Source organism: Aulonocara sp. 'chitande type north' Nkhata Bay, linkage group LG10, assembly GCF_057382095.1.
Source record: "Aulonocara sp. 'chitande type north' Nkhata Bay isolate Kocher_YH1m ecotype deep benthic linkage group LG10, A_spYH_male_GT1.1, whole genome shotgun sequence".
NCBI lineage: Eukaryota > Metazoa > Chordata > Actinopteri > Cichliformes > Cichlidae > Aulonocara > Aulonocara sp. 'chitande type north' Nkhata Bay.
The window spans coordinates 35,041,077-35,068,146 of NC_141353.1; the positions used below are offsets into that span (position 1 = coordinate 35,041,077).

At 38.8% G+C, this 27,070-nt stretch overlaps 1 protein-coding gene across 1 annotated transcript; it reads left to right on the forward strand.

The window, feature by feature from the left end:
• The first annotated feature begins 6,297 nt into the window (after positions 1 to 6,297).
• LOC147321295 (moesin a) lies at positions 6,298 to 24,585 on the forward strand. The gene is made up of 13 exons (XM_086309678.1): positions 6,298 to 6,601; positions 16,275 to 16,358; positions 16,665 to 16,760; positions 16,895 to 17,169; positions 17,262 to 17,345; positions 18,130 to 18,276; positions 18,358 to 18,454; positions 18,555 to 18,718; positions 18,949 to 19,079; positions 19,184 to 19,344; positions 19,435 to 19,527; positions 20,617 to 20,841; positions 22,307 to 24,585. Exons 1-13 carry the CDS (start codon positions 6,590 to 6,592, stop codon positions 22,469 to 22,471), a joined length of 1,734 nt encoding a protein of 577 aa, XP_086165804.1. The 5' UTR covers positions 6,298 to 6,589; the 3' UTR covers positions 22,472 to 24,585.
• The last annotated feature ends 2,485 nt before the right edge of the window (positions 24,586 to 27,070 follow it).

Here is a 27,070-nt window from a genome sequence, read left to right on the forward strand (position 1 = left end):
TGTGTTAAATCTGGAAACTTGTTTGGCAATGGACTACTTCCAGGATAAAAATAAAAACCTCATTATTTTTGCTAAATACTTTCAATGTACCAATCTTTCTTCTTTTTTGTTGTTGTTGTTGCTTTGGATAAATGTTACAGACCATAATGGTGGTTTTTAATCCTCTCCCTTCCTTTCTAAGTGCCGCAAACAGCTAAGTTACAAATGTCTAGAATTGACTTTTGCTTGTTGATACAAATTGTATCTATACCTTGAATGTAACAAAATATGAAATGTATAATATGAAAATAGTTTTGTTTAAATAAAGGGGGAAAAAAAACAATGCCATAATGTTTGTGACACTGTGTGTCACTGGGAGTAGCCCACTGGTATGTACTTATTCTTATACTGGGTACAGTAGTTAAATTACAGGGACATTTATGTGCTACATAAACGTGCACAGATACCCTGTGTACAGCAGTAAGCATCGTGTCCTCTCTGTACATAGTGTTTTATATATATATATATATATATATATATATATATATATATATATATATATATATATATATATATATATATATATATATATATATATATATATATATATATATATACATATATAAAAACATAAATAAAAAATTACATTAAATGTACACTGCTGTGAAAAAGTATTTGCCCTCTTCTTAATTCTTTTTTTGATTTTGGATATTTGTCATATTTAAACATTTCAGATCAAACAAATGTGATTTAATGTAGTTTTTAAATGACGATTTTGTTTATTCAATTTAAAAAGCTAGCCAAACCTGCCTTTGGCTTAGTACATTAAATAGTCATTTAAAAAACTGCATTTTGTATTTACTTGGGTTATCTTTGTGTAATATTAAAACTAGTTTGATCATGTACCTGTGACAAATATAAAAAAAAATCAAGAAGGGGCAAATACTTTAACAGCACTTTTACAGCGCAATCTGTAAATGTAACAGGTATTTAACTTGTTTTAAGTAAAATAATTTTGTGTTGTAAACGTGTGCATCTATTTCATCTGATCTGATATGTCTTTATGCTATTTAAATGGGAATTTAAATATTTTTGGATATATTTTGCTGAATAAAATATGCCAAAGTTATTCTTGGGTGGCTTTGTTTAAAAAAAACAAATAGAAAAAAAAAATCTTGTGATTCAGCACACGGGTTGTCATGCAATGTATTCTATATTTTCGAAGACAAAGGTTTTCTTTTTCACACACTGTAAGCAAAGGGTAACTAGACAACAAACGCAAATCAGTGCATAGCCTGGCAGTTTAAAAATGGTTAAAAGCACGATACAAAATCTGCAGTCTATCATTGGCTGATGTCTGGATGCCAACTGATGTCACCACATACCATCCACACCATTGGCAAGAATGAGACTGCAGTATCATTAGTGACTGTAATAAAGTGCGAGTTTTCGCTCTGATTTGTGTTTGATCTTTATCGGTCTTGAAAGATGCTTTTGAAACTGGAATTTTCTTAGAATGCTTGGCTGTTGATTTAATGACTAACCCTCTATGTTAACAAAGCAGAGGTGTGTTGAATAGTGGATTCTTTCAGTACTGAATTCTTCACCAATTGTAATTTATTAATGTTGTTATCCGAGGCCAGTTTGCATTTGATTAGCACCGTTTTCAATGTGTTAACACGGATATTGTCAGTATTATATCAGAATCTGTTGTTGGCTGAAATCAAGACCAAAGTGATTTTTGATGTGTACACTTCTCATAACTGTCATGATTATTGATTCAAATAGTTTTCGGCCCTTGATGTCTTGCAGTTTGTGCGACCATATGGAATGCTGGCGTACGAAATGTCACGACAACAGGTACACGCATATAAACAGGACTGTACATATACAGTATACAGTGTAATACTCAGGTTAAACACACAAACATTTTAAATCGCAGACTTGGTTGTTTTCTAATACTGAGAAATGCAGTGGTCACCTTTCTGAAGTATGTGTAGGTCTCACCTTTGAATAGACCGTTGTGTCTGCCATGTGAAAAAGGGAAATATAAAACAAGTTTTTTGTGTTGTGATGATCTGCAGTATTGTAATTCACACTGATTAGAAAGCATTGCTTTTATAGACTAATATATACGAAAATAGACTCTTTGGGTCTGTGGGCTCAAACAAAATGTAAGTCTTAATGACAAACTGTGTTTCTCTCCATAAATAAAGCAGAATTCTGTTCCAACTGTGTTTTATCTCTTTTTAATGAGGTGGTTGATTATAGAAACAACCGTGTTATTTATTTATTTCCTGTCCCGTTTGGCTCTTTTGCCATCAGAATTATTGTCTAAAGGCAAAGAAAGATGCCCAATGGATTTACTTTACCAAATTGACCATCCAGCCTTGCCGTAATGGTCCATTTGATTCACCTTTTATTGTTTATTTTATTTTCACTTGCTGAATATGGGACAGACTTGACTGGGGGAAAGAAGGGGAGAAAGAAAGAGGGAAAGAGAAACAGCTGAGAAGAGGGACGGGGGAGAAGGGCAAAAAACAAAAACCAACAGAATGGGCAGAAAAAAAGAAAATGCATATATCGATCACCTGGATCACCTGCTGAGAAAGAAAACAAGCAGAAGAGAACAAGAGTAATAGAATAAACAACATCACAATGATATATGGGAATATGACAGTAAATACTACTGAGTGACCAAGCCCCAGGCTGAGAGGCCGGGGGCACCCCACCTCCGAAGTGGCCCGAGCGAGCCCCAGGCTCCAGGCCCCGATAAGCGGCCGCCAAGGAGTGAGCCGGTGTGTACCTGGACGCCCATCCCCAGACACAAAGAACCACCAACGCACCGATGTCTGAGGGAGTCCGCCACCGGCAGGGGAAGTGGTGGTGGGGGGAGATAGGCCTCCAAACCTTGGAGGGCCTGAGATGTCCCCAGAGAGGTGGCGTCTGATACCCAACCTGACATATAGACACAGACATACAGGCACACACAGATACAAACATCCATTCCCACCCTCATGCTCTCATATGCACTTACTCCACACTCAACCAACGTGGAGACAGACATATTACCCATTCTCACCCTCTAGAAGGACGGGATACTGGATAGAGGTGGATGGATTGATTGTAGACACTGCTTTATATATGATAAATGGACAGGTTCTTATATAGCCCTTTTCTACTCGAGCACGCAAAAGGGCTTCATAAAACATGCCTCATGCTTCACACAAATGCTTTTTCTATAGCTAACATTCACAAATAGATGAATGCATCAGAGAGCAACTTGAGGTTCAGTACCTAGATAGGGATTAAACCATCAACCTCCGATTAGTAGATGAGCTGCTGTACCTCCTCAGCAACCTATAATACATAATATTTCATTTAATATAGACTTAGAATCAGGCAAAACCATCAGCTGAGGCGAAGAATGTAATGTTACATCATTTGTTTTGAATGTGTTATGGCAAACACGTGTTGATTTAAAATGTATTCTGAAAGTAGCAAAACCGTCCTACGTCATCACTGGAAGATATTTGTCAAAATTACTTTTCACCTTTACCATTTATTTTAAAGTAATTATAGCCTAAATATACTTTGAGATTATCTTTTAAAAAATCAATTTGTACTTCTGTAAAATGATCCCACAGGCTGATGCTATAAACCACTCTGCTTATATACTGCAGCTGTGCATGTGCAACAGGTTACATGGCACATGCACACTCTCTGCTGGTGGAGCGGTGCAATAGTTAGAGCCATGCGCCACTGACACAAGTGCAGACTTTTATTATTTTATATGAAACAATTATAGAAACCTAAAAGGCCTCTTCAATTAAAACTGTCAAATACTATAATCTGTCTGTCTGAGAACTCCTGTCTCTGGCTCCTAACTTCTAATAAAGCACTTACTCCACTGCTCCTGTGAGACCTTTTCCAACTGCTGTCAGGTCTGCTGATGGATACTGTGCTGAGTGTACACGAAATGATAAATGGATATTTAGGTAGACTTCTTGGGATTAATATCAGCTATGAAAGAAACTACAAGTTGCAGACAAAAGTTATGGATTCATTCTGACAACATTTCTATGCTGCAACAAATACGGTGTATTTTATGCCCAAGAATATGATAATCTGTTTTTTTACTTTTAGATCATTGGAAACTCAATAGGGTTCGTTTATGACAAAAAGAGCATTCCTTGCACAATGTTAATGTTCAAAAACCACTTTTCAACAAGAAGAGTGGACATGTCCAAGAAACAGTCTGCTCTCATCTGCTAGATTGTGACAGCTGTACACGTGTGGTCTTGGAGCCGTCTTGCCTCTGATTTGAAAGCAGCATGCAGCTCATTCAGTGAGACTGTGGGTGGTCATCCACCATCATCAGAGATGAGTCAACATACAAACTCAGTGACATCTCCATGCTGCGCTCTCACTGAGAATATTCAAACACCAGCCTTTTTCAAAGATTCCTATGTCTAGTTATTTATATTTTCCTTTTTCCTTTTATGGCATGTGTAAAATTTGAATGCTGTTATCGCTACATACCATACGCATATGCAACTTTTTACTTTTACAGCATAGGCCCAAACAACGGTTAAGCACATCTTGACTTAAATCAAATAGGAGGTATCTTGAAGCGGGAATCTGTACTTTAATGGCTTGCAAAGATGAGGGGGGCGAGGGTGGGGGACGAAGGATGAGAAAAAACCTGCAACCCTGCAACCACCTCTAGATGTTGTTGACCACAAATTTTCAATCTGGGCTGAGAACTTTCATCCAGAGCATGTACAAAGCAGTGTAGAAACCTCTTTTAAGGTTCACGATGTTGGTTTACTGCACTGAGACAGTGTGCAGTTTCATGATTTAGGCGCTTTATGTGATGCATACTGAAAGAGGAGGCCTTAGAGTTTGTATTTCATCATATTGCATGCTGCACTTGTAAGTATGTCATTAAGTATTACAGTTTTATCCCCTGACAGAGCTAGATAAATTCCAGAGAACACAGAGTTTGAACAATTTATAGATTGGTGTTAAGTACCTTGACAATAAAAAATCATTCCTCTGAAAATGGTCAGGTACAAGGACTGCACTGAAAATGAATGGAAATGGAGCCAATGTCCAAAGAAAGGCTTTGAATGACCATCAGAAAGCCTGGAGAACTATGCCTCGAGACCAAGTTAAAAATTACAAGAAAGCCTAACTCCTTGGAAGCAAAATATTTAAAAAAAAATGGGGGGGTGGTTCAAGACTTTTGCACAGCACCGTATGCATTATTTATCCTATAGTAACCCAATTCTACAAAACTACATTAGTAAAACAACCACAACAGTTGAATTAAACAGTAATTCAAAAGCAGCCTTTTTATTTGTTAAGTCTGTGAACGATGTAGCATATCAGCCTGCAATTTTGCCATTAACGATGATGATTTTCTGGGAAATTATTTGAAATGCTTAAAATGTAGCCAATAGAGGCGGGGCAATCGATTGAAATATCGATAGTATCTATACTAAAGAATCGATACTAGTGCGATTGGATATATACTTCCTTTCTATCTTGTGCTTTGCTTCGTCCTGTACGTTCAGTATGTAGCCTACTGAATTTTATTAAATAAATAATTTTATGGGGAAATGGAAAAATATACCTCAAACATGAACTGTGAAAAATGCCTAAATCTTATTATGTTGAATGTCAACAAATTCAACCCTGATTTAAAATACACGTAAAGCTGAAATGCCTGTTTTGTTTTTGTATTAACAAATCATTGTGGAAAATCACAGGGGTTTAATGGTTATCAAAATGTTTTTAGAATTTGCAAATTGAATGTGATTCATCTGACACACTGCTCTCCACTACATAGGCGGAGTAGTAGCCCTTTATCGTCATAACATATACAACGAAATTATGGGTGCGCCACCCAACTACTGTGCAAAAAATATAAACAAACAAAACATGAAGATAAAAAGCAGACTGCGTCAACACCATCTCTCATAAGCTGCCTTTATAGATTAAAAGTATTGGTTACCAGCCTTTAGCACAGCGCTAGAGGCCGACGACGAATATATTGGACACTCTAACAGGCTTGTTTTAGATACTGACATGTTTGCTGGTACTTTCTGCCTTCTTGTATTCTCAAAGTATCCCAGCACACTGGTCGTCGTTTAAATAAAAGACTCATATAAAGAATGGTATTTAACGTGGCCTGTCTGCTAAAAGTGAGAGTGCTGGGAAACTTTTTTGACTGAGACAGTGAACCGCAGCCATGATGATGCGACTACTGCAGGCGGAGTCTGCTGCTGGCCTGAACCTCTTTTTCACTCCGCTGTCCTGTCATCGGGTTGGGTGTGGTTTGCAGGGTACCGTTAGCAGGAAATCCAGCTCGAGTCCATTTTACTTTAAGGCGAAACAAAGGAAAAACACCCCCCACTCGCGTAGGGTCGAAAATAGCTCTTCGCAGTCCAACGGAAAAAAGTGAGGTTTTGTTTCCTCGAGACGGGAAAGCGTTTGGTTGGCGCCGTTGTTCTGATGGGAAAAAGTTTTCTCCTGGTTTAGCAAACTGCTCTTTTTATTTAATAACGTCATAGAAAGCCTGAGCCGGACGTGAAAGAAAAGAAAGATGCCGAAAACGGTAAGGCTGAAAAGTACATTTATGTTGTTATGTCAGAAGCTACTTTGCCTTTTCTGTCTCTTTTTCAGTACGCGATTTTAATTAGGTGTGGGTGTTTCGCGTTGTTATTCACTAACAACAGTAAGATAAACTAAAGTGCATGTCCGATGGGTTTTACCGTGTTTAAAAATCTTTCGCATCCTTTCAAACTCACCCGAGGATTACTGTGGTACTTTCCGTTAGGTGTGTGCGCGTGCGCGCTTCCTACCCTGTGTTCACTAAAATTAGCGCCTTAAATCAAATCATTCATTCAGGGTGGAAGCCGCGTGCTATTAAAATGCTCTAGAGTTGTATATTTAGGCTTAAATTATACTTTTTATACTGTTTTTCTGCGGAGGTGTATCCTGGACTAGCAGCGAGCTAGTCCTTCTCAGGCCTCCCTCTCAGTCAGCTCTTAAGGATTTGAACTGTCAGCCAGGCCAGCTGTTATTGTCAAAACAGGAGCAAATGGAGGCAAATCTGCAAACGGCTAGGAGGCAAAAGAGGAGACACAGAGAGCTTTTTTAATGCTACATTGCGAAGGTTATTAAATAAAGGCAAAAATAACTGCTCTTGAAATGAAGGAGCACTCACAGATTTGTGCTGGTACTGGTGGAGCTCTGAACAAAGAAAATAAGGGGGTCCAGACCTACAGCATTATAAAAGGCACAGCCCAATATTCCCGTGGATGCCTTTATCAGTGGACAAAAGAATTGAATGCGGTTTCAAACTCATCGGTTCTGCTCGGCTGGGTGAAGGTGTGTGGGGCTTTGACTCAGTGAAATGCTTTCTGAATGAAGAAGATAACAAAGAAGCTGCTGAATCTGTGTGCAGTCATTCTTCTTATCTGCACATTGTCCTGAGATACCCACGTGCACATTCTGAATGTAAAAGGGACATGATGCTACTAAAAGATTCACACATGACCAATGAGAAGGTGATCGGCATTATATAGCCTACAGAGTGATTCACATTTCACAGTGCAGATGCTGTAATTCATCGTAGTGCTATCATGTTTATCCCCAGATTGTGTGTCAGATTTTTATAAATAATAAACTATTATTTTACAGATTGGTTAATATAATACTGGATTAGTTTTATAGCTACTACCTGAGTATGATACCAAATTTATCACCTTTTACTAGTCATATATTATATTCAGGCTGGAAACATTCAATGTTACAAAGGAGAGAAAAAAAGCCTCCAAGTCTCGTACCTGCTTTCTTCCTACAGTATTGTTTCTGCTCGTACTTCCTTGATATTTTTCCAAGTTGTCAACCAGAAAAAAATGTCAAGCATCCTGGCATTAAAAAGCCTTCACTACCCTCTTCTTCCCCAGAGGAATTCGTCTAATATCAGCATGTTTTGTTTTTTTTCTTTTCTTTTCTGCATGGAGGCATTTTTGGCACAACCAATCACTAGTTACTAGCATTTACTTAAATGGTATAATCAACACTTTCATTTATCAGGTGGTCAGGGAAGCAAAAATTACATTTAGTGTACCAGTCTTGAAAATGTATCTAGTCACCTCCCAAAGACCCATTGTGAGGAAAAAATGTTTCTCTTGAGTCACTACATAACTATTGAATTTCAATTGTATATTAGCAAAAAAAAATCAAACATTTTTTTTAATGTTTTTTTTCTGCACATACATTTACTTACACTACTGATTATAACCCAAGTGCAGTTTGTAATAAATGTAGTTCAACTAAGAGCTTGCGTCCCACACAGACACAGATATTTGTCTTTGAAGTTGTTTCCTATAATGAATTGTTCACTTGCCATGCATTTTAGTCCATTGCTAAGTATCAGCGTCTGTCTGCAGAGTGCAGCTGGGATGTTGTTAACCTCAGCAAAACCAGAGCCGTGTTTAAAGTAGCTGCCTTTGCAGTCACCAGTGGGAACCTCAAACGCCTCAAAAGCACCTAAATGATAGTTACTGTCAAATCAGAAGAACACATTTTTGTCATGCTGTCAGTTAGAAAAAAGTAAACCAGTTGTTGGTCAGGAAGAAGCAGCAACATTTTCTCAAAATAAACAGCAGATTGTGGGGTTTTTATATTCATTAATGAACAGCACGCGTTGTGCTGCCACTGCCAAAAGTATAATCATTGGAACTATAAGAAAATATATTCTATTCTATTTGTGTAGATGGAGTAAACCCTGTATGCACAGTAGCACAAAGGTGAACAGGTGCAATGGTTAAAACTCAGATGTGTGACACTCATCGGTTCATTTCCTTTCTCGTTAGCTAAAGGTGCTATGCAAAGATGCAACAGATGAGGAGCATTAAAAAAGGAAGTTAGATAAACTGATTCAGCAAATCAAGCAACTCTGTATCCAGCAAAAGTAAAAGTCATGTCCCCACCAAGCTGCCTCTGGGATTCATAGATCGTTTTAAATTACCTGTTTTTTTTAACCTAGTTTTTCAGACAGTTTATTTTTCCGGTGTTCAAGTTACATTTAATAAAGCTTAATGTCACTCAAAAGCAATAATTATTGCGAAGCTCAGCCTTTACAGGACTCCTTTTGGCAGTCCTTCAGTTTCCCTAGGAAGTCGTGTTATGACTCAAGGTTTCTGTACTTACATCAGTTCCTTTCTGGTAATTTCCTCGCCTGCAGCCTTATATGGACTTTAACATCACAGTCTGGCTGATCTCCTCCCTGCTTTCCTTCGCATGGTCTTCAGATACCATGCCCCACTTTAGATTGCACTACAGCAGTGCAAAACCCTTTCTCAGAATTTTTCTGCATGTCTGTTGTTGCCACAGTTTTTTTGTTGTTCTTAGTTCCTAATGCAGCTCTGTTATTACACTGATTTTGTTTATGTGCTGCTGTTACATGGAATTGCAGCTTTTTGTCTGCTTTATCAAGAAGGTAACAGTAGCTTAAAATTATTTTTTAAATAGGCTGTATTTTCAGAAGCACAAAACAATTATCAGCTTTATTGCTAGAATTTCACCCCATGTTGTTACAAAGCAAAGGATTTTCCCACTCATGCAACCCCATGACGGTTGGTTCACTTACTTTCCTACCTGTTTTTTTCAACGCTAGAACCATTTCAGAGCTGGTACACTTTTTCATGTTAACTCCTTAGACTCAAGAAATGCACATATGGGCAGCTGTTACCACATAAAAATTAAGCATAACTTACCATTTTAGCTCGAATTGCAGGAATGATGACAGATCTAGCTTTCTCCTTGGAATGATCACATTTTTAACAAGCGTGTCTATGGAGACGTGGCAAATGGAAAGACCTGGAAGTATGCAAGTAGCAGGAGATTAAATATGGGTCTGTGGTGCACATAGCAGAGCAGATTAACAGTGTAGAGGTAGAGCTGGTGGACAAACTGCAATCAAAAGTTCACTTTTTAAAGGTTTCTCTTTGAAAGCTGTGGCAAATATCAAAGATCTGAACGTAAGTACTTTGTTGCTGGTCATGTAGTGTTCTGATTTGACATCCTTAATACTGTATTTGTTGTTGCTTATGAGCTAGCATTGGTTCTCAATAGACCAGTTTGATCTTATGCTGATTATTTGGTTAGCTTTGCCTCAGCTGACAACTGATAATTTAGTTTATTTTAGAACCACCCTGCTGACCTGCTAATGTATTAGCTTATTTGGATCTACACAAAGACGGACAAATCATAATTCCACACAAGGTGAACAGGTAGCATAGCAGTTCTATTGTACAGTGGCAACTTTCAGGACTTAACATTAGTCATCTGAAAAGATGTCAGGAATGGAAAATTTGTACTGCACTTTGACACATATTAACACCTCCATGCTATTGCCTAATCTCTGCACGTCTACATGGCTCTAACAATGTGCCAGAGAATACCTGACAAAGAAGACAAGTATGCATAAAACATACTTTAATCAGTTGGTGCTTGGGATTTCTTATTATTGGATATTTTTTAGAGCAGACGGTAAATTCCATGATTGGCTCAGACAGATGTCACTCAGCAGTTTCACCAGAAGCAGCAAAACTAACAAGACTCTGTTCCAGTTTGCTTGCGCCGACATTTTAAAAATCAAATAAACAGTGGTCGTGGGAAACGGCTCTAAAAGACCCAAACTTGAGTGTGTTTGTGTGTGCGTGTTTGTACTCTCCCCTGGTTAGAAAGAAGAAACACGATCCTTTTTTTTCGACCCTCCTCTTCCTGTGACAGAGTTTGAATTTCTTTCGTTTAATGCTAATACCCGTAAGCACACAGTAAACCCAAAATAACCAGAAAAGAAGACTTGGTGACATTAACAATGAAGATACCCTTAAGGTTGTAATGAGGATTCAATTTTAAACTTATAATGGAGCTAAATTATTTCCATTTTCCTGTTAACTAACTGCAAACTCTAGTCAGAGAGTCATATGCTTATCATCTTGCCCACAAGTTTTTTTTTTAATTTTCCACGCTTTGAGCGATAACATAACGAGATGTTAATTGTGAATCGCACAGGAAGTGGAAGTCATGACATTTTCGCACATTTTACCATGTCAAATGTCGCTTTAAACAACCTGAACTGTTAATGTTCCGTGTTCGTTGTAATAGAACCAGATTCAAAGCTTTTGTTCGTTCAGAATGAGCAATTGATCAATTCATATTAGCATATCTGATGGAAGTGAGAGCATTTATAGCCATTTGGTAAAACTAAAATGTCTCTCATGCTTGAGTAAAGAAGGAAAAAATGCATTTCACCTGAATGGATTGGAATCTGAATTGCACTCTGGTTGCCCCTGACATCCTCAGTTTATCTGTCAGATACACCAAACTGTAAATCGGGTTGCGGTGGAGCCAGCAGTAGCGTTTCTCTGGCAACCAAGAGGATGCTTTGTTAAGCAGTTGTTGACTTTAGATGCTGACATTGTGTGACTCTCATGCATGGCATGACTCAGATGTATGACTCAGAATTATCAATGTGCAGTTGCTATGGTTATTGGGGTAAACACTGAAAGAATGGCATGTTCTGATGCATGTTTCTCGTTGTTATAAATCAGTTGTAAAATAAGCCAGGCTTATCGTACACTCTGATAGTGACCTTCTTTAAAAACCCCTCTGCTCTTTCACGTCAAAGAACTGTTAGTCCAGAGCCTAGCTCATTCCTACTTGTTCCAGGAACCACTTAGGATTATCTTCTTTATCGTCTCAGCTTGTATTGGACAGATTGTAGTTGTGAGCAACACATGGAGATAACTCTTGTGTGGGAATGTAAGGCAGAAGTTGAATTCTGGCACGTCAGTGGGGCTGTATCTAAAGATTAAATTTACTGAAGCTCTCTTGTGACTTGAAACCTTACAGGGTTAAACTAGCTGGCACTTAGTTTTTTTTTTTCTTTAAAATAAGTAATTGCAGTTATTGCAAATAGGGCTGCCGCAAACGATTATTTTGATAGTCGACTAGTCACAGATTATTTTTGCGATTAGTCGACAAATCAGATCATGCATCCGTTGGACGTAAAATGTACAGTTTATTGCACCAGCATGCATCTGCTCTTAAATAACTATCATTAGCTTACAGCTTTAAGTGTTTAAGGTATGTGCTAACTAAAAATAAAGGCAAGATGATCATTTATTAAATTTGAATGAAATCTGCAGATTGTTTCGGTGAAGTTTAATAAACTCAGCCATCTGCTCCTTGCTATCTAAAATATAACAGAACACTGGAGTATATTCTGGAGAATCTCACACTTCTGATAATCAATAATATACGGAGCCCCGCAGGGGACATGGGAGGGAAAAAAAATTAGGGAGAAAAAAAAAAATTAAGACTGACTTTTGCGAGATCTCGCAAAACAAACTCGGGATCTCGCAAAAGTATTGCGAGATCTCGCAAAAGCTTTAGCCGCATTCTTCGGAGGCCGCCAGCTCGAAGCCGACCGGGAGGTCGAGGCACGATGTGCCGGGAAAGCGGTGTTCCTCCCGGCTGTAGTAGGTCTCGACCTCCCGTTAGCTTCGAGCTAGTGGGTGTCAGATCTCCAAAAACGTCGGAGCACTTTTGCAAATATGTGATGTCTTGTAAACCGAGCAGGTATCTGACGTTTACACAACTACATTCACGCCTCAAAATATCTTAAAAGTGTATTTTGTGACCCAGAAAGAGTAATATTACAACTAAGTAGCTGCCGCCATTGTTGGAATTCAACTTTCGCGAGAAAGTTTTGCGAGATCCCGAGTTAGTTTTGCGAGATCCCGAGTTTGTTTTGCGAGATCCCGAGTTTGTTTTGCGAGATCTCGCAAAAGTTTTGCGAGATCCCGAGTTTGTTTTGCGAGATCTCGCAAAAGTTTTGCGAGATCCCGAGTTTGTTTTGCGAGATCTCGCAAAAGTTCGTCTTAATTTTTTTTTTTTCTCCCTAATTTTTTTTTCCTCCCATGTCCCCTGCGGGGCTCCGTAATAATACAAAAAAAAGCCAAACAATAACATTTTTAAGTTATCTAAGTGACTTATATATCATGTTTAACCTGAGTAGTGAAAGAGGGCGTTGCGTTTGAAAACGATTTGCCCGGAGTCCGGTGTTCTCACCGGCTCTAGTGAGCCTTGCCCCCGGCTAGCTATCCAGCTGGTGGGTAACAGACGTCTCCGAAAACGTCGGAGCGCTTTTCAAAATATGTGGTGTCTTGATAAACTGAGCAGATATTTGAAGTTTACACAGTTACATTCTCGCCCGAAAACATGTTAAACGTTTATTTTGTGACCCAGAAAGAGTAATATTAAAACTAACTATCTGCCGCCATTGTTGGAAACTGAGCAGGGCCGCGCTATGAATTCTGGGACATAGCTTCTTCTTCTTCTTCGGGGTTTAACTGCAGCTGGCATCCTTGTACATGCAGTGCTGCCATCTTCTGTTTCAGTCCGTTATTACACTCTTAAATCCTACTACTTATTCCTGCGTCTTTTGCGATCTTACAAAGCTTCAAACGAGGCATCAACTATTAAATTAGCTGTCGACGATTTTGATAGTCGACGTAATCGTGACTAGTTGACTAATCGTGGCAGCCCTAATTGCAGCAAATGCTCTCCGGTGACCTCTGTTTCTGCTGGTTTAGTAACATGTTTGTTAAATCGAAATTGAATATACAGAGGGGATTTAAAAAAGATTTTGCTAAGGAAGCTTGATGAACCTAGAAAAATTAGTGACAGACTGCTTGCATCACTGTGTCTTCACTCAATATTTAACACCACGTTTAATTTAGTTTTCATCAGTTTTGCTTCCTCTTACTGACAAGGCAACCCAGATGTTTGGCCCCAGTTAACTTTCAGGTTAACTGCTCATCACCCCATTGCCATTCAGTGGCTGTACAATTGTAAGACACGTGCACACTTTTTACTTATGATAGTTGCGTCCTTTTTTTTTTTAATTCTTTGTGGTTAGTGCAGCTTTCTGTATTCAGTAAGCCCAACAGCTCTCACCTGCTACGTGCGTTTTCAGCATTATAGTTAGCTTGGTACAGTTTGAACAAACATGCCATTAAGATGAAATTAGTGAAAAAATTGCAGACTTTTAGGATTACCGTGACATTTCTGATAACTAAATTATATTCAGCCTCAATCAAACTCATTATTTGCTCACAAAAGTGAATGTTAGACCCACTAAACATCACAATGTTGGCATTGTCACCCTTAGCATATGTGTATCCTGATAATTCTTTGTTAAATAACTAATATTGTGTTGTGAGTCCAGCATGGCTTGAACAGTTGTTGGTAAGTCAAGGCATTAGACCTTTGATTTGAGTCTGGAAAAGAATTATTTTTGTAGCATTCAGCTGTGGTATTACATTAAAACAAATATAAATAAAATAACACAGATTAACTCATACGTTTCAGACAGTCAGTGAAGTGGCAGATTGTTATAAGCAGCTTCACATGACATACAGTAAAGCTTTAAACAAGTCAGTCATCAAATACACCCATGTGACAAAATCGGTCACAGATGTGTTTCTCAATGTGAAATGTACGAGTTTGGGATTTTATTCTTGCAGTATCGCTTTGGTGCGATTAAAAAAAGAGCTAAGAGAAAGTCATGGAAACATGGCACGTGGGCCAGAACAGGGTGTTTTTCAGCATGTGCTAATAATAGTGTGTTAAGTGTTTTTGAGCCCTGGCCATGAGAGACACACCCTAACTAGGCAGAAAATGTATAAGCGTAGTTCCCTTTTCTTGCAAGATTAACTATTTTGATTCAGGAAATGAAACTGCTTAGACACCATCAGGGTGGCCACAAACTGAACTCTTATCTGCTCAAATATAAAAAAGTGTATCGCCTAAAGTTCATAACTGGAAGCTTAACAACTCCTGTGTATAGACGATTCTAGACTGCAGTGTTGGCATTCAGAGTGGGCCCAGATTTAAGGTTTCTCCTCAGCTCTTAACTGCCTGGGATGGCAGGAAGTGACAGTGGGGCAAGTGTCCTGAGCAGTAAATAGGGTCCTGCTGACATGGATGGGAAAGAACGCAACTCTAATCAACCCCGCAACTAGGAAATAATACATACCATTGTTGTTCAGGGCAGGCGTGGGCCTCTGCCTGCACAGTTATTTCCCAATAGACATGCATGCTGGTGTTTCTTTTTTCTTTTTCTTTTTTTCCTAGTCTCTAAGAGGGCACAATAAATGAGGGATTCCTGCACAGCCTACTGAGTACATACTTTTTTCTTTTTCTTTTCTTGCCACCTTCTGAGCAAGCTTTTCCAAAGAAAAGGTTAAATAAATGTGTTCAACTTCAGACATGATTTTGTAAGACACAGATATAACAATTTGTCTAACTAAGGCGTGCCTCGTTTACTGAATAACCCAGGGTAGCAAAGTGTGATACCTGAAAAAGAGATCGAGCTAAAGTTCTGTCTACAAACCGATCTTGTTAAATCCTGCTACACCAGACAGGTTGTCTGATGCATGACAGGATGTGCACATCTCTCATGAGAGCTCAGTGTTTAACAGTCATGCCTCACAGGGCCCGACCACCAAAGGATGTGGTTACTTCCTGTAGATAAGTTCTTGACTGAGACAGAGCCAGATTGGTACATTCGTCGTAACCCTGAGATGCAGTCTTTTCTAAATTTCAGAATAAAATAGTAAAAAGGTAATTGGACTGCAGTGTTACTTTGTTCTCCAGCAGGACTGGGAGATGTGTGCACACTTTTATTGCAGGCACATTTAATGAATTCTACAAGAGTGCCACACATTTTGAGATGCTACACTTGTTAAAGATGGTCGCCATTAAATGGTTTGCATAGAATGACACAGTTTTTAATGCACGAGAGCTTATATATTGCTTTTTATTGTTCGGTAAAGACCGTATATTAACACAGAGGGGTTTCTAAATCAAATGAGCGAGTACCTTTTGACAGTGGGAAGGAAAAACTTGCTTTTAACAGGAAGAAGGCTCCAGCAGATCCAGGCTCAGGGAGGGGCAGCTGTCTGCCACGACCTGTTGGGAGTGAGGGGAGGGAGACAGGTTAATAATAACTAATGATTAAATGCAGAGTCTCATAATGTTTAAGAGAAGAACAGAAGATCTAGTTTTGTCTATTCTCTATTTACCAAGAAATGATATGGTACAATCATTTCAATGATACAATGATAGTACAATGATACTCAAAATACTGTCTTTTTTTATTTGCATATTTGAAAAAGTTTTTTTTCCTTTCCTCTGTTCCTCAGATTAGCGTAAGAGTCACCACTATGGATGCCGAACTGGAGTTCGCCATTCAGCCCAATACAACAGGAAAGCAACTCTTTGACCAGGTATGAGAAACTGTTTCCTCTAGCCAGCACTTAAGTTACCATTAAACATAAATGATGACTCTTTGATGAGTACTGTGGTGGGGTTTAGTACTCCTATTTCTGGAAAATGCCGGGAGATTATTATATATTATTATTATATATTATTTTCATGGCTATTAATTTTTTTTATTTTTGGCTGATGATAAAAACAATACATTTGAAATTAGGAAAGCAGTAAATCTTTGTGGCTGAAACCCCTTAAATAACAGAATAAAACAAGGGAATTATATTTCATATTTTTATTTTTGTTGCTGTTTTTATTTAAAGGTTGTGAAAACCATCGGCCTACGAGAGGTTTGGTACTTTGGACTCCAGTACCAGGACACAAAGGGTTTCTCTACTTGGCTGAAGCTCAATAAGAAGGTGAGCTCCTCAGTACTCAGTACACTTCATTCACTGGGCCGTCTTTTTTCAAGCATGAACTGCGCTTTTTGAGCTCGAGTCCACAAACAGAAGCATAACCTCTACCCTCTCACCCGTGTCGGATCATATTTTAGGTAACAGCCCAGGATGTGAGGAAGGAAAGCCCGCTGCTGTTTAAGTTCCGTGCCAAGTTCTTCCCCGAGGATGTCTCAGAGGAGTTAATCCAGGATGCCACACAGCGGCTATTCTTCCTGCAGGTAAAGGAGGGAATCTTAAATGATGACATCTACTGCCCTCCAGAGACAGCGGTCCTTCTGGCCTCCTACGCGGTGCAGGCCAAGTATGCCGACTACAATAAGGAAGTCCACAAACCAGGCTATTTGAGCAGTGAACACCTGCTTCCGCAAAGGTAACGTGGGCTTTATTGCCACTTCAATATGCAGGTTCACGTGAAACATTCCTGACATGTTTCTTTGACACTTGGGCCTCTCATGTTCTCAGAGTCCTGGATCAGCACAAGCTCAACAAGGAACAGTGGGAAGAGAGGATTCAAGTGTGGCATGAAGAGCACAAGGGCATGATGAGGTGATCAGCGACACGCGTGTTCCCCAGCACACACACAAACACATGAAAGAGAGGACGGTTGCCTAAAATATGGATATTTGTGAAATTATTGCATCTCTGGGGATGTGAAAATGTGTAGCTTAAACTTTCCATTATCATTGTGCACACTTATTTTTTCTGCCACTTGACTACAATGTAGTCTTCAGTGACTACATTAGGGTAGCCACAGCTTATATACACACTTCATAACCTACTAAAACATAAGACTGTTGAGGAAGTTATTCCTAGTTGAATTACCTTGTTGTTCTCTGTTGCTACAGTTTCTTCCCTCTTCTGTCATTTCCATGAATTTGAGATAGAGCTAACTGAGAGTGTGTTACCACGGCCTTTGTGTTGACTCACAGGTGCTCTGAAAGTTTGTTACTGGCCTTGAGTCACTGCAGTTTGTTGATCTGAGTACTGTTTGTGCCACTGACATTTTTAGTATATGCTTTATTGAAGACAGTAGTGAATGTCCTTTATTGGCTTCCATATGTGTTTCATCAGTCAGGTTAGCTTGTCGTAGATAAACAGTAAACACAGCCTAGATTCATTATATGTTTCCCCAGTTGCTCTGTTGATCAGTTAAGTTTCATAGTTCAGGTAAGGTTAAAAAAGAGGTATAACCCGCTCAACCACACATCCTGAAAGCTCTGCATTTGAGCTTTGGCCTCTGCAGCCGGTTAGAACAGTGCAAACAGCACGCCACGCTCTGACTGTGAATTCTTCTTTTAGCAAAAGTTAAAGACGTCTTATTTGTCCACAGAGAGGAATCCATGATGGAGTATCTGAAAATTGCTCAGGACCTCGAGATGTACGGAGTCAATTACTTCAACATCAAAAATAAGAAGGGAACAGAGCTGTGGTTGGGAGTGGATGCTTTGGGTCTCAACATTTATGAACAAAATGATAAGTAAGTGTTTCCACAGAAGGGTTTGTGTTTCGCAAAAGGTACACTGTGCAGTGCTGACCAAGCATTTTTGTTCTCTTACAGAATGACGCCCAAAATTGGATTTCCATGGAGTGAAATAAGAAACATTTCCTTCAATGACAAGAAGTTTGTCATCAAACCAATTGACAAGAAAGCACCTGTATGTTAACATAATGTTATGTTATTTATATTTAAGAATAATATTAATAATAACATGTAACAATAAGACATTTTAAATGTCTCAAATGTTTCCATTGCAGGACTTTGTATTCTATGCTCCAAGGCTGCGCATCAACAAGCGTATTCTGGCTCTGTGCATGGGTAACCATGAGCTCTACATGCGCCGCCGCAAGCCCGACACTATTGAAGTGCAACAGATGAAGGCGCAGGCTCGGGAGGAGAAGAATCTCAAGAAGATGGAGAGGTAGGACCGAAATGGAACCAAACAAAAAAACCTACAAATATTTTACACATGGATTGTGTGAGTTCTGTTCCAAAGATGCAATAATAAATGCAGTCTGTTATAGGATATTGTAACAGTTATAGAAAGATTACTAGCTTTATGTTCAAATACTAAATAAAATGGGGTGATTATCTGCTCTGCTTTTGAAACATTTCCGTACAATCATCCTGTAACGATTTCGTTTTCATTAGAGCTGTGCTGGAAAATGAAAAGAAGAAAAGAGAACTTGCAGAGAAGGAAAAGGAAAAGATCGAAAAGGAGAAGGAGGAATTGATGGAGAGGTTAAAGCGGATCGAGGAGCAGACGAGAAAAGCTCAGCAAGGTGGGGAAGCTGTGAGAGTTCAAGAAAAGCTGCCTGTAATGAATGATGACAATGTTTTCCTCACATGATGTTTACCCTTAATTCTTGTGTGTGTGTGTCCACAGAGCTGGAGGAGCAAACGCAGAGGGCTCTGGAGTTGGAGCAGGAAAGGAAGCGTGCTCAGGAGGAGGCTGAACGCCTGGAGAGTGATCTTAAGAGTGCTGAGGATGCCAAGATGGCGCTGCTGCAGCAGTCAGAGAACCAGATGAAGAACCAGGAGCACCTGGTTAGTGTGTTAGCCAGTGTGATTAGACACTGACACTTAAAAAACTGCAATAATGTGTGTACTGATGCTTCAAATATGATGTTCTTTTAGGCCACAGAGCTGGCTGACCTGACTTCCAAGATTTCCCTGCTGGAGGATGCCAAGAAGAAAAAGGAAGACGAAGCATTAGAGTGGCAGCAGAAGGTGTGGCTTGACTTTTCCGTAGTTTGCTATTCAAAACTGATAACATAAAAATATGCCAATATGCCAATAGTGGAAATGCTGTCTATATAGAAAACACGTTAACAGATATTTGCATATGCAGTTGCAGAACTCAGTTTGTTCTTCCTGGTTTTCTAGTTAAAACAAAAAACAAAAAAAAGGAAACTTGTGCTTTACTGCCATCTTGTGGTGAGAACTGATCTTTTGTGGTTCTGTAACTAGGATACTATGAAGACAGAAAAATATTATTTTAGTCATTTTGGAAATGTAATTGGAAAAGCAAAAAAAACAGATGGACAAAAAGTGAAAGGAAGAAGAAAAGATTCAACTGTTAGACTTAAAAGCCTTTTTGTTCATTGATAATCGAAGTCAGTGTAACTATGGCAGGAAGAAGTTAATCAGAGTTGTGCTGGTCACATTGCCCCTCCTCTGTGACATAGTCAGGACAGGCAGTCCTGGGGTCTTTTTGTTGTGTGGGTTTGGGGGAGGGTTAAACTCTCCCAGCCTGCCTCTTGTCTTTTTTGGTAAAAAAAAATCCTGCGGTGCCAGCCCTTTCTTTTTTTTCTTTTTCTTTTTTTTAGCCCATGTGACTCATGGTGTTTGTAGTGATGATGGATGTCTTTGTGTGAGGGAAATCCTGTTCACCCTTTTTAAACCATTGTGATTTTCTGCCTTGTAAAAACCAGTTGTGCAAACTGGTGGTTTCAGTATTGTGTGAATTTTTGGAAAAAATAGTAGTTGAAATTCCAGTCTTACTCATAGCTAGTTTTTGACTCATAGCGCCTCGGGTAAGAAGCACTCGGTTTTATATTGAATTTCCTGAAGGGATTTCCTAATAAAAATATCCAAGATATATAGCTTGGGTGGAGAGAAACCAAAACAGGAAACCAAGAGCCTGGCTATGGGTCATGTAGCATAGGTCTGCCTGTGCATTTCTCCTCTACTGCATGCTGTAGGAAAAATGGCAATACAGAAATATCAGTTAAGCTCCCCCCACTTTTGTCATTTTCATTAGACATTAAATAAGGGTAATTTCTAAAACACCTCACTTTTATTTCTACATTTGCTCAGGCTACAACAGTGCAGGAGGACCTGGAAAAGACCAAAGAAGAGCTTAAAAACAAAGTGATGGTACCTCAGGAGCCCCTAAACGCAGAGAACGAGCATGATGAGAATGATGAGAGCAGCGCCGAAGCCAGCGCCGAGTTAACAGGTGCTGCCACGTACAAGGACCGCAGCGAGGAGGAGAGAATGACTGAAGCTGAGAAGAACGAACGCTTACAGAAACATCTACTTGTAAGTCCTTGGAATTTTTTTAATAAACATTAAAACAATACAAATAATAAAGTGACAAAGTAAACGTTGTTCAAATAAAGTTGGTAGGCTGCCACTGTTTTTTGTCACGTTTCACTCTGGGACTGTAAGAGAAACATGACACACAAATTATTATATTTTCCTGTTAATGTAGAACATTTGGAAGCCAAGTTAGCTTTTACACTGTTTAATGCTTCAGTTTTGTTGAAATGGGAGCTTTACTGGCCTCTTGAACTTCCTCCCAAAGTGCTGTTCGGTGTTGTGAATGCCAAATACTTCAGCTGCTAGTGTGGGGAGGGGCTGCGTGCCTGCTTGTCTGTATTTGTGAAGCATTAAAGGGAAAGCAGTACTGTGTGAAGTTGTGTGTCAGATTGAGAAGGCGAAGCCAACACTTTTGGTACTGATACTGTTGCAAATGAGTATTTAATCCAGTATTTTCTAGTATTGATTAGTATCTAAGTATTTTTTTGGTTGTTTCTTTGACTACTGTTGACACAATTTTAAGTAGCTTTAGTCAACTAAAAATAAAGAATGCGCATAATTAAGTCATGCTACTAAAGCAGTCAGATGACTGTATGTAGATACGTGTATGTGTCATACAGCTTCATTATTACAGTCAGATGTAAAGATTTCATACATTTTTACCCTTAAAAATCGTGATTCAAATAGATTCAAACCAGTTTGTCATGCACAGCAGTCTTCCCAGGGTGGTCTGCTGTTTTTGAATGTTCAGTCAAAGTCCGCTTCTGACCACAGTGGTTCTGCATTTTATCGTGGAGTTGTAAACTTGTGAACTTGAGAATAAACATCAACTTCTGTAGAACCCAGAAAAAAGGAGCAAGGAAGGAAGTCCACAGTGTCGGAGCCTGAAGGTATCAGAGCAGGAGGGAAACTAGTAGCATGCTTCTCATTATTTTTAACTTTGATGGGGTTGAGCACTGGGAATTTGGTCACTCAGGGTCTGACAGATGCTGATTTCTACCATAACAATCTGAGATGTCTGTGGGAGCATCTTTAGAGAAATGCACTCATGGTTGCACTGTCTGATGGTGCCACAAGGCAAAAACAGGGATCAAAATATGCTGACAGAGGTGGCCTGCAGAAGGAAATGGGAGGATATAAATCAAATATAATTCTTTTTGATATTGTATTGGCAAAGTGAAGGAACATTATGATTACATCTCGTAAGAACACACAGTCAGCTAGGGATTCTTGTTTTAAAGTAGAATAATGAAGTTGATCCAGGTAAGAGTAATCCCCTCATTTAAGTCTGAATCCCTTTGAAAAACAGGTTTTAAAAAGCAGAAATAAGTGAGTAGAATGTCAATTTTGAGCCAATTAAGTGACTTACTGTTTGATGCAAGAACATGGGTAAAACACCATGACATTACACAACGAGTCGCACATGTTAACTGTAATTTTATAATACTTGTACCCTTCTTTCCAGGCTTTAAGCTCAGAGCTGGCCAACGCCCGGGATGAGAGCAAGAAAACGGCAAATGACATCATTCATGCAGACAACATGCGAGCAGGACGTGACAAGTACAAGACCCTCAGGCAGATCCGGTCAGGAAACACCAAACAGCGTATCGATGAGTTTGAATGCATGTGATGTCTGCATTCACCAACGCAAAAGCCCACAGAGCTGGGCCGTTCTGCCTGGACTGCAGTCCTGCCTCACTTTAGCTGTTTTCTCTGTACCCAAATAAAGTCAGATCCACCAAATGACGTTGCTGCAAAAGCACAGCATGTTGTACAAATGTGGATCTGGAAGGTTCTGTTTGTTACCATTTCTTACTTTGAATTTTAGACAAGTCACTGGTTGAAAAGGGACATACTGTATTTTATTAGTACATTCCTCACTAGGGGTATGTGTAGCATATTAGTAACGGGCTCACGCCTCATTTCATGACACATTGAGCAAGCAACTTTTAGTTTGTTTTATCTCTTTCACATTTTTATATCATCATTTCTAAATAAAAGCTGTAGAAATCCATTTAATTTTGTGCCATTCACAAATCCAAATTGTGCCATAAGCCATTTGCACTTGATTCTTTACAGCAAGCTGGATATTTTTAATTTTTTTTTAGAAAAATAATGCTTTTCTGCAGTTTAAAATTAATTGCACTGCAATCTATACGAGCAAATGCAAATAATATAAATAAATTGTTTGTATGGAACAAAAAACAGCAGCAGTATTATTAATATTTTCTATTATTATTATTATTTTGAAAATTCACAGTTTATTTACTAATTTTACTGCGCTCAGAATCATCCAGCAGTTAAAAGTCACAGTATTTACAGCCTACTGGCAATGTGATATGAAGGATCTAAGGATTTTTGTCTTTTTTTTTTTTGCATTTTCAGTTCTACACTTTCAGCTGTGTGGCTGAAAGTGTAGAACTTGCTGTTGAAGCTTAAGCAAACAAATGTCTAACTGTGCCTAGAGACGGAATAAACTTGGTATGTCATTTGCAAATCTCATATGTTGTAACAATCCAGTTGTTTGAAGAATCCAAATTTAGTTTAACGTACACGCTGCAACTTGTTTTTTCCTCATGCTCAGACATCAAAAGAGAAGGTAGCACTGATATGCACATCTACATATGCTGACCTACATACGCTGAAGAAAGAAGCAAGGCTGAAATTTGACCTGCAAATTAAATCTGATTGAAATTTGTAGAAATTATCAGCTGCATTTAACCATTAAAATATTTTTTTTAACCATCATCATCAAGTCTTTGCTCTTTTACTTATCACTGAGGATGTTTTTTGGTTATTATAGTGATTATTGTTTTACCCAGTACAGCAATGGTAATTGTAACTTGTGAAGTTGGCTTCTATTGTTAAACACATAGTCATCTGTAAAGGTGAAAGCTGTAGTTTAATCTTAAAACAAGCAATGCGTAAAATAAAACAATTTCGTCAGACATGCACTGGAAAAATCAGTTTACCTTTTTACAAGTGAGTCAAATTATACTGTCCCACATGGGCACATTCTCCGAAGCATGCATTTTTATATACTGTATGTATTTAATGACATTTGTGTGTTTTTGTATTTGGGATTTTTCAAATGTGATACAATTATGTAAGGTCTAAGAGAGACACACCTTAGGATATTTTTGTAATGTAGAAAACTAGGAGTACTTGTCAACAATACCTGTTTTCAAAGGAACAGCATTTTTTTAAAGACAGCGTTTTGTAAGTGGAAGAACCAGATGGTACAGGACATTCTTTTAAGGGTGCGTTAAACCATTGAACCTTTTTTTTTTAGAAATTAGTATTTGATTTCTTTTTCACATTTCAAATTAAGCCCAAATTTATTTTAGTGATAAATATTTCTGATTATTTTATTTTGATGTCTTTTAATGAAAGAAAAAAAGACACATTTTGATCAGCAGTGTAGTTTTACTTATTTTATGTGCCATGAAAACAGATCAAAGGATTGCTGCTACAGATTCCTTTACATGCCTTGAATAGTAACTTTTGTGATCCTTGCAGTTTGTGTTTTACCCCAAAGTTTGTGTGTTAGCAGCCTAATTTGAAATTTAGTCATCATAGGTGATAACTCATTAAAAGATGCTTGTCTTGTCTCAAAAAGGAAAATAATGTTGACTTATAAAACCATTGACAGACAGTGCCTTGCCCAGTTTGTTCATGAGATCTTGCTGCTTAAAGTCTTCCTTTCACCAATAAATGAAATTTAGAATAAAGCTTTTTGTCTTCTTGTGTTGTCATTTTTCCTTTTAAATGTTTTGTGTATCTTTAAACCGAATGCAGTTCATTATATACAGTGGGGCAAAAAAGTATTTAGTCAGCCACCGATTGTGCAAGTTCCCCCACCTAAAATGATGACAGAGGTCAGTAATTTGCACCAGAGGTACACTTCAACTGTGAGAGACAGAATGTGAAAAAAAAAAAAAAAAAATCCATGAATCCACATGGTAGGATTTGTAAAGAATTTATCCGTAAATCAGGGTGGAAAATAAGTATTTGGTCAATAACAAAAATACAACTCAATACTTTGTAACATAACCTTTGTTGGCAATAACAGAGGTCAAACGTTTACTATAGGTCTTTACCAGGTTTGCACACACAGTAGCTGGTATTTTGGCCCATTCCTCCATGCAGATCTTCTCGAGAGCAGTGATGTTTTGGGGCTGTTGCCGAGCAACACGGACTTTCAACTCCCGCCACAGATTTTCTATGGGGTTGAGGTCTGGAGACTGGCTAGGCCACTCCAGGACTTTCAAATGCTTCTTACGGAGCCACTCCTTTGTTGCCCGGGCGGTGTGTTTTGGATCATTGTCATGTTGGAAGACCCAGCTTCGTTTCATCTTCAAAGTTCTCACTGATGGAAGGAGGTTTTGGCTCAAAATCTCACGATGCATGGCCCCATTCATTCTGTCTTTAACACAGATCAGTCGTCCTGTCCCCTTGGCAGAAAAACAGCCCCATAGCATGATGTTTCCACCCCCATGCTTCACAGTAGGTATGGTGTTCTTGGGATGCAACTCAGTATTCTTCTTCCTCCAAACACGACGAGTTGAGTTTATACCAAAAAGTTCTACTTTGGTTTCATCTGACCACATGACATTCTCCCAATCCTCTGCTGTATCATCCATGTGCTCTCTGGCAAACTTCAGACGGGCCTGGACATGCACTGGCTTCAGCAGCGGAACACGTCTGGCACTGCGGGATTTGATTCCCTGCCGTTGTAGTGTGTTACTGATGGTGACCTTTGTTACTTTGGTCCCAGCTCTCTGCAGGTCATTCACCAGGTCCCCCCGTGTGGTTCTGGGATCTTTGCTCACCGTTCTCATGATCATTTTGACCCCACGGGATGAGATCTTGCGTGGAGCCCCAGATCGAGGGAGATTATCAGTGGTCTTGTATGTCTTCCATTTTCTGATGATTGCTCCCACAGTTGATTTTTTCACACCAAGCTGCTTGCCTATTGTAGATTCACTCTTCCCAGTCTGGTGCAGGTCTACAATACTTTTCCTGGTGTCCTTCGAAAGCTCTTTGGTCTTGGCCATGGCGGAGTTTGGAGTCTGACTGTTTGAGGCTGTGGACAGGTGTCTTTTATACAGATGATGAGTTCAAACAGGTGCCATTCATACAGGTAACGAGTGGGGGACAGAAAAGCTTCTTACAGAAGACGTTACAGGTCTGTGAGAGCCAGAGATTTTCCATGTTTGAGGTGACCAAATACTTATTTTCCACCCTAATTTACGAATAAATTCTTTACAAATCCTACCATGTGAATTCATGGATTTTTTTTTCACATTCTGTCTCTCACAGTTGAAGTGTATCTCTGGTGCAAATTACTGACCTCTGTCATCATTTTAAGTGGGGGAACTTGCACAATCGGTGGCTGACTAAATACTTTTTTGCCCCACTGTATAAAAAAAGTACAAAGGAACAAAACAAAAAGTAAATCTCAAGTGTGTCCACAAGGTGGCTTACAAACTGTGAGTTTCAGCCACATCACCGTTCTGCACCAAGGGTGACATGGCAGCAGTTCGAAAAGGATTAATTTTGTTCACACAAATTTTAGTGAAACATTTGATTACTGGATTATTATAAAGATCACATGAGTCTGTTTACATATCTGCACAATATGTTTAAATAATTAAAGAACTGTGTTTTAAACCAGAAGATTCTGGAGGTTATTATTTAATTTTTCACTCACTGAAATGTTTCCAAGAGTTGATTTTTACTGCTTAAAATAAAAAAGACTCAAATGCCACGTGTCACAATTTCAACATGGAGCATTCAGGCAAGCAAATAAACACCAATTTGCAGTTTCAACCTTTGAATGTGTGTGCAGAGTGCAGGAGGCACCTGTCTCCTCGATTAAATGTCTCCTTTTTAAATGTTCGATTAAAAATAAAACATTTCAAAAGAGCACATTTCCGGAGATGTGAGATCCTGCTGCCCGAGCGCAGCATTTAACATTTTGTTTCAAATTTGATAATCATTTGATAACCATGTGACAACTCAATACATTTTAATATATACAAGAAATCCAAATTCTACCAGTTGTAGTAGTATTGGTATAGTTCTCTACACCAATGCTGATTTTTGGTAGATCACTAAATATTTCACAAAATAAATGAAGGTAACCTAATTTTCTGTTATTTTTGCAATAGGAAATTGAACAACTCTAAACACCAAAGGGAGGTGCTGTTTTTTTTAATCTCCAACT

Coding starts and splice junctions, on each gene's coding strand:
- LOC147321295 (XM_086309678.1), top strand. Junction 17,346..18,129: donor GAGCACAAGGGCATGATGAG/GTGATCAGCGAC, acceptor ATTTGTCCACAG/AGAGGAATCCATGATGGAGT. Junction 20,842..22,306: donor GCTTACAGAAACATCTACTT/GTAAGTCCTTGG, acceptor CCTTCTTTCCAG/GCTTTAAGCTCAGAGCTGGC.